Source organism: Hipposideros armiger, unplaced genomic scaffold (genome assembly GCF_001890085.2).
Source record: "Hipposideros armiger isolate ML-2016 unplaced genomic scaffold, ASM189008v1 scaffold_258, whole genome shotgun sequence".
NCBI classification, from domain to species: Eukaryota; Metazoa; Chordata; class Mammalia; order Chiroptera; family Hipposideridae; genus Hipposideros; species Hipposideros armiger.
Genome location: NW_017731608.1, coordinates 2,383,127 through 2,390,293, shown reverse-complemented (window position 1 = coordinate 2,390,293; position 7,167 = coordinate 2,383,127). Strand labels below are relative to the sequence as shown.

The window sequence follows — 7,167 nt, the reverse complement described above, 5'->3', positions numbered from 1 at the left end:
ACACTTTGCAAAGTGACATAAATACAGAGTGCTCATTATTTGTTAGTTCTCATTATATCCTGTTTCTTTTATCTCCTAGAAACTTTTCAAGGACTATCAACTTCACTGTCAGATGTTTTAGTAAAAAAGAACATCAAACACTCATAGAAAGATTTCAGGATTATAATGACTTGCGAATCAGTATTTAATACTTTAATACTTGGTCTTTCTTCTCTCCTAATTTCTGTATTTTCCCAGATTCTACCAACCATAAAAGTTAAGAAGATAAGCTATACATACTCGTATATGAGTTGACCATTCTTGCCAAAACCCTGAATTGGTTGCACCATGAGCTCTGATTTCCTATCACAAAAAGTAACAACAAAGGGTGAGCCTTTATTCTATGCCAGGCACCAATCTAAGCACTTCATACTCTTTATCTCATAGAACCCCTGCAGCAATCCTGTGATAGGTGCCACTTTAGCCCCCTTTTACTGATATGGGAATACAGGTAGAAAGAGGCTGAGTAATTTGCCCCAATCACATAGTTTAGCAAATAGAAAAGCCAGCAAAACTTACCCATAAGCATAATTCAGGTTTTCACCATTAAAGAGCAGATTCTCTAGTCTACGTGTGTCTATCCTCAGAGTATTAACAGTAGAATACCAGTTTGGCACTGACTTAGAGGTTTACACATGTGATCTTGCTGAATACTCCCTATAATTCTGTGTGACAGGTATCCTTTTCTATTATTTTTTTAATTAAAATTTACGGGGGTGGCAATGGTTAGTAAAGTTACATAGGTTTCAAGTGTACAATTCTGTAATACATCATCTATATATCACACTGTGTGTTCACCACCCAGAGTCAGTTCTCCTTCCATCACCATATATTTGATCCTGTTTACCCTCATCTACCACTCTCCTCCCCCCTTACCCTCTGGCAACCACTAAACTATTGTCTGTGTCTATGAGGTTTTGTTTTTATTTGTTGAGACAGGTATTATTAAGACTATTATATAGACTCTGACTGCCTCATGCACCCATATTCCCATGACTAGAACATTGTGTGCTTTCGGGCTCAGTTTCCAGGATCACCTCCTAACCACGGTCATAGAGAGGCTGCTAAGCCATCCCAGCAGTCTCTCCCCTACCCTCTTGGTCACATATGCCATGGCCACAAGAGAGAAAGAACAAATTGGTTTGGCCGCCATCTTGGTTGAAGCTGCTAATACTAATCCCCTGGGAGTTGAGAAGTCAGAGCCTCCTTAACTCCTTGCACTTGAGTACTATTTAAATATTTCCCTAAAACCACAGGTGAAAACATTGGTAAGGACAGACTCAGGAAGACCACAGANCTATGAAGAGGATCTGAATGGTTGCATGGAGAAATCCTCCAGCCCAGGCCACTCCCAGCAGGACAATGCACAGCCTGTGGCTCATGATGGTCGTGTAGTGAAGGGGTTTGCAGATGGCCACATAGCGGTCATACGCCATCACTGTCAGCAGGATGATCTCAGTAGCACCAAAAATATGTTCTGCATACACTTGAGCCATACATCCATTGAAGGAGATAATTTTCTTCTCATGAAGAGAGTCCACAATCAGCTTAGGAGCTGAAGAAGAAGAATAAATGATGTCTATCAGGGAAAGCTGGGTCAGGAAGAAGTACATGGGGGCGATCAGAGCCCGGCTGGTGGTGATGGTAACCACGATGAGCAGGTTGCCCAAGAGTGTTACCATGTACATAACCAAAAATACCGGAAACACCACTTTCTGCATTTGGGGGTTCTGTGTAAGGCCTATTAAAATAAATTCAGTCACATTCCTTTTATTCTCCATCTGTGTGATGCAGGTGATAAAAACTCCAGGAAGAAATGCTTTACCTCAAAAAAAAAAAAGGGAAGGAAGGAAAAAGGAACTTACATCATTGATACTGATGGTCAATAAATCAAGTCTGTACTATCAACCAGTTAAGTTTAATGCAAAGTCTATTTCCATTCACTTGATGAGGAATACACCTACAGGTCAGTTAAACTTTAAGATAGTATTAAAATAAGTTTTGCCATTATTGATTTTCATTTTTCCCTGGGCCTCAGATTCCCTTATTCCCTGCATCTTAATTTATTCCTAAAGCACAAAGACAGTAAAGGTTAAGATGAGTGGTCCCTGTTACACGAGGGCAAGGTACATCATGAGGTCCATGGAAAGGACACCTCTCCCAGATGATCCCATAAATGCTTCATTGAGAAGCCAGCCTTAGTGTTCCAAGCCCCAGCATAATGGACTCCCTTGTGCATAGCCCACTACATCAGAGAATCCTTCTAGGCACAAGACCCCTTGAGAAGAAAGTGCACTTCTAATTGCCACCTCTTCTCTAGAGGAGATGGCCCTTGGGAGAACCAACAACTGACTATGAATATGTTTANTTATTAAGAAAAGGGCTTAAAAGAGCTAAGTTCAGGGACCTGCTATTCCAAGGCCACTTTCATTTGTAGCTGATTTTATGGTGCCTACAATCCCTGACTTTCCTGTTATAACATAGTCTGCTATTTTCAAGGTTTTAAATCAATTGACTTTTAGAATATACTTCATCTGGTCACCAAGAAAGACTGGCAAATGTGTAGAACTTGACTTGGAAAGTGATGTCCTCCAATGGTTAGGTTTTTTCCCATCACTTTCTTCTGAAGCCTAAATTTTGGAAGCTGTCTGACTAAAGAAATTCATTATCCGAGGTGGGATGCTGAACCTCACATTCACAGGATGGTGTGACCCTTTCAAGCAAAACTAAACCCAGCCTGTGATCTCAGCATTATTTAAGAAGTCTCTCTCAGCAATTGTTTTCAAGTTATTAAGAAAAATAAATATTATACTTTAGATAAAAATGGATGAGCCTGAAAAGTAGCCGTTAGTGATGGATCATTGACTGCTACCTCCGTGCAAAGTGTGCTCTACACGTAAGATGCCTTGTTATTGAATGAACCTATTACTTCTTTCCCAAATGCATTCAGAGAGGTAGGTACAAACTGTGATTTATTGGTATTTTTTTCTTAAGGTAATTCTGTCACAGATTTTGATGAATGCCTGTCATGCTTAATCTACGAAGAAAACCAGTGAGGTATTATGGACCCAGACCTGAAATAAGAAACTATTTATATTATTAAATTATTTTACCTATCATAAAGGGAATATATTCTCTTTGTAGAAATCTTGGGTCAGAACATTTTTAAAATACAAAAATTGTCCTTAACTCACAATTCAGATTAGCACTGCTAGTCTTTGTGTACTTTTTTCAGATACTTTTCGATGTACGTATGTCATTTTGGACAATTTAGATCATAACATAGAAGCCGTTTTATAAGCTGAGTTTTCCGCTCAATAGTATATTGGAAGAATCTTTCCACACCATTAATTTTCTTGCAAATAATGTTAATGTTCACCTGCTATTTCATAACTATAATTTATTAATAATTGTTCCTCTTTAATACAGACATGTGGATTGTTTTTACTTTTTCATTTATAAAATAATATATTATTAAATACAAGTTGTAAGCATAATTTCTGTCCATATTCTTTTATCTATGATGGATTCCAAGGGACATGACTAGATATGTAAACTTTTTTCCAGAATAGACTGTATCAATACACATTCACCAGTACTGGGTAATATAACTGTCATAAACCTTTGCCAGTTTGCCTGTTTTAAAAGTATTTCACTGTTTTTAAATTGTATTTCTTTGATGACTTACAAAATAAATTTTTAGATGTATAATTTTTCTGATAATTGTATTTGTATTAGTTTTGCCCTTATTTTAATAATGGTGTGAGACCACCGTTTTTTTTTTTTTGTAAAACCTATTTCTATAATAATGGCTATCTGTTATACTTGCTGCAAGTATTTTCCCAGTATGTTCCTTATCTATATGTGGTTGAATCCATTAGTTTTGTCCTGTATTTACACCATTGCATTTCATTTAAAATGGTCTTCCCCATCCAGAGATGCTTTTCTGTTTGTGAACAGATCTATGTTTTATTTGAAGACTTTAATATACACTATTTGTATTTTTACTCTTTTTCTGGTTTTGGGGGTTTTTAGTTTGTTTGTTTGTTTGTTTGTTTGTTTGTTTGTTTGTTTGTTTGTTTGTTTTGGTGATGGCATGAGAAGACACTTTAATTTGAAAAATGCCTATCCAGTTATTGTAAAATCTTTTATGAACTATGCACATTATTCTTTTAAATGTTATTTTAAAATAATGTCCTTTTGCAATTTGATCATGCTTGCTTTTTAGTGAGCTTATCTGTGCTCATCAGTTTTATTTGTATTTTTAAAACACTAAAAAGCTTTTGAATTTATTTATCAAGTCCAATATTTTTCTATTGCCTGATATATTGATGTCTGCATTCAACTTTTTTTCTGAATATAATGGGTTGTTTTTCTAACCTCTTGAGTTGAACACTTAGTTTATCTATTTTTCTCTCTTCATTTATGTTCGTTCTTTCTTAATATTATAACAATCAAAAATTTCAAGGATAAGAAAGATACAGTTTGTTGGGGTTTTGTTTTGTTTTTCATTTTTATTCTCTTATGAAGAATTTGGAGTGTGTGCAAAGCTATGCATTTTACCTTTAGAATAAAATTTTAGCCTGATAATATTCTTCAATTCCTCTATGCCATTTGTCATTTTTCCTGTTTTATGTATGAGAAAGTTTAGGTGCAGTAAGACTAAGATCTGAATACAACATCACATGGCTGCTAAGAGTGAAAACAGAATGAAAAAAAAAAGTCTATCTCACTACAGAGAACATACTCTGTCCAACAAATTATGATGCTTTTGTTTCCTTCTCATCTTAAATGTATCTGTTTTGTAGATCCAGAGGATTTTTCATGGTCTTCCTTAAATTGAGTTTAGATTTGTAAAATGACCCTGAAACCCAAACATGACAGAAGTTCTCCAAATAATGAATTCTAAAGTTTCAAATAAATCTGGGGAATTTTACATTTCATCATGCTGTCTGCTTTATCCTCTTCAGGATATTCTTCTTCCTTCTTGTTTGATGACATCCTTAGACAATTCTGTTTAAATGTAGCATAAGCTTACAACCTGACTGCCAGGTATATCTCACCAGAACCTCAAACATTCACTTAGTTCAGTTTTTCTGGAATATGACTACATCATTCCTAATTTTAAGTTGAAATCACCTGATGTTTTATATTCACCTGAAACAAATTTAAAATAACAAAAATAATGAACTGTGAAGCTTAGCTTCATCAGCACAAGTGACTAGAGAAAAGATGTGTGGGAATAGCCCCTCATGAATTCAAGCCTCAGCTCCTCTTACAGCTCCTTTCTTTCTTCCTGTTTTTCTATGAGGCAAAAATACTATAGCAATTGTTGGGAGACTATCCATCCATGTACAATTATAGGAAAGGTGTCTGGAATGACAACAGTCATAAAAACGTGTTTACAGGTATGAATGAGAAAAAGTGCGTGTGTGTGTGTGTGTGTGTGTGAGAGAGAGAGAGAGAGAGAGAGAGAGAGAGAGAGAGGGAGAGAGAGGGAGAGAGAGAGAGACAGGCTATATGTTCATTATGTGACTAATTATATGGCCCAACTTTAAGTCTTGGGTTTATCTGCTTGAGGTTTCCACTGTCTTACAGAAAACAATCCTGATAGAAATTATGTACTTGATCAAAATTTATCTGCCACAATTTCAATCCATGTCCTATTCACAGATAAATCAATTATCCAAATGCCAAAGTGGATTCATGGAGCAAATGACCAACGTGACAGAATTCATCCTGCTTGGCCTGACACAGAACCCAGATGTGCAGAAACTCTTGTTTGCTGTGTTTACAGTCATCTACTTTCTCACTGTGACAGGCAACCTACTCATTATAGTGACGATCACCACCAGCCAAGCCCTGGGCTCCCCCATGTATTTTTTTCTTTCTTTCTTGTCTTTCATAGACGGCTGCTGCTCTTCTACTATGGCCCCCAAAATGATATTTGACTTACTTGCTGAAAAAAAAACTATCTCCTTCAGTGGCTGCATGACCCAGCTCTTTGCTGAACATTTCTTTGGGGGAGTCGAGATCATCCTGCTCACGGTGATGGCCTATGACCGCTACGTGGCCATCTTCAAGCCCCTGCAGTACATGATCACAATGAACAGGCGAGTGTGTGGCCTCCTGGTGGCCATGGCCTGGGCCGGGGGATTTCTTCATGCTCTGATTCAAATTCTTTTTATAGTCTGGTTGCCCTTCTGTGGCCCCAATGTCATTGACCATTTCATCTGTGACCTTTTCCCTCTGCTAAAACTCTCCTGCTCTGATACTCACATCTTTGGACTTTTGGTTGCCGCCAACAGTGGACTAATGTGTATGCTCATTTTTTCTATTCTTATCACCTCCTATGTCTTTATCCTTTTCTCCCTACGAACTCACAACACTGAAGGACAGTGGAAGGCTCTCTCCACCTGTGCATCCCATGTTACTGTAGTTGTCCTGTTCTTTATTCCCTGTATATTTGTGTACCTTCGGCCCATGATCACCTTCCCCATTGATAAAGCAGTCGCTGTATTTTATACTATGGTAACACCCATGTTAAACCCTTTCATCTACACTCTCAGAAACTCAGAGGTGAAAAATGCCATGAGGAAGCTCTGGACCCAAAGAGTAATCCTGGGTAATGATTCACATGAATAGAGTAGATAAAAACAAAATCTATACATATTTTAAGAACAAGTGCGACAAATAAGAAGGATAATGGTCTTGATGTCAAAATATATGAGTTTAAGTACATTTTGATCCTCTTGATTTCTGGAATCTTTCTTTAATGGTTTCTGTTTCATAAAATATCAATATTTGATTAAATGATGACTAAAGTTTCTTCCAATTAGAAACTTCTTTGCATTTACAAATTATTGATCAAAGAAACCTATGAATTTAACCATTGACTTCCAATAAATAAATAACACATAATGAATGAATAAATTAATGAATGAATGAATAAATAGCACATTGTTAATCAACGTAAAAATGGCACAATGTATGGAAAATCTCTGAATTTATGTGTTCAGTGAAACAATTCTCTGTAAACTTTCAGATATAGATTATATAACCAAAGTCCAAGTAATTAAAACATTTAAACAAAAAGGCAACAGCTAAGTATTTTGTTGAAAATGTATA

The 7,167-nt window shown here is 36.5% G+C and overlaps 2 protein-coding genes across 2 annotated transcripts in view; one reads left to right on the top strand and one right to left on the bottom strand.

Moving 5' to 3' along the window:
• Positions 1-1,820, bottom strand: part of LOC109390182 (olfactory receptor 4C12-like) — a 15,238-nt gene extending 13,418 nt beyond the window's left edge. Inside the window, 1 exon segment of the mRNA XM_019656323.1 lies at positions 1,320-1,820. Within this exon segment, the coding sequence (XP_019511868.1) occupies positions 1,320-1,820 (501 nt within the window).
• Positions 1,821-5,745: 3,925 nt separating this feature from the next.
• LOC109390180 (olfactory receptor 4C5-like) lies at positions 5,746-6,684 on the top strand. The gene has a single exon (XM_019656322.1). It carries the CDS (start codon positions 5,746-5,748, stop codon positions 6,682-6,684), a length of 939 nt encoding a protein of 312 aa, XP_019511867.1.
• The last annotated feature ends 483 nt before the right edge of the window (positions 6,685-7,167 follow it).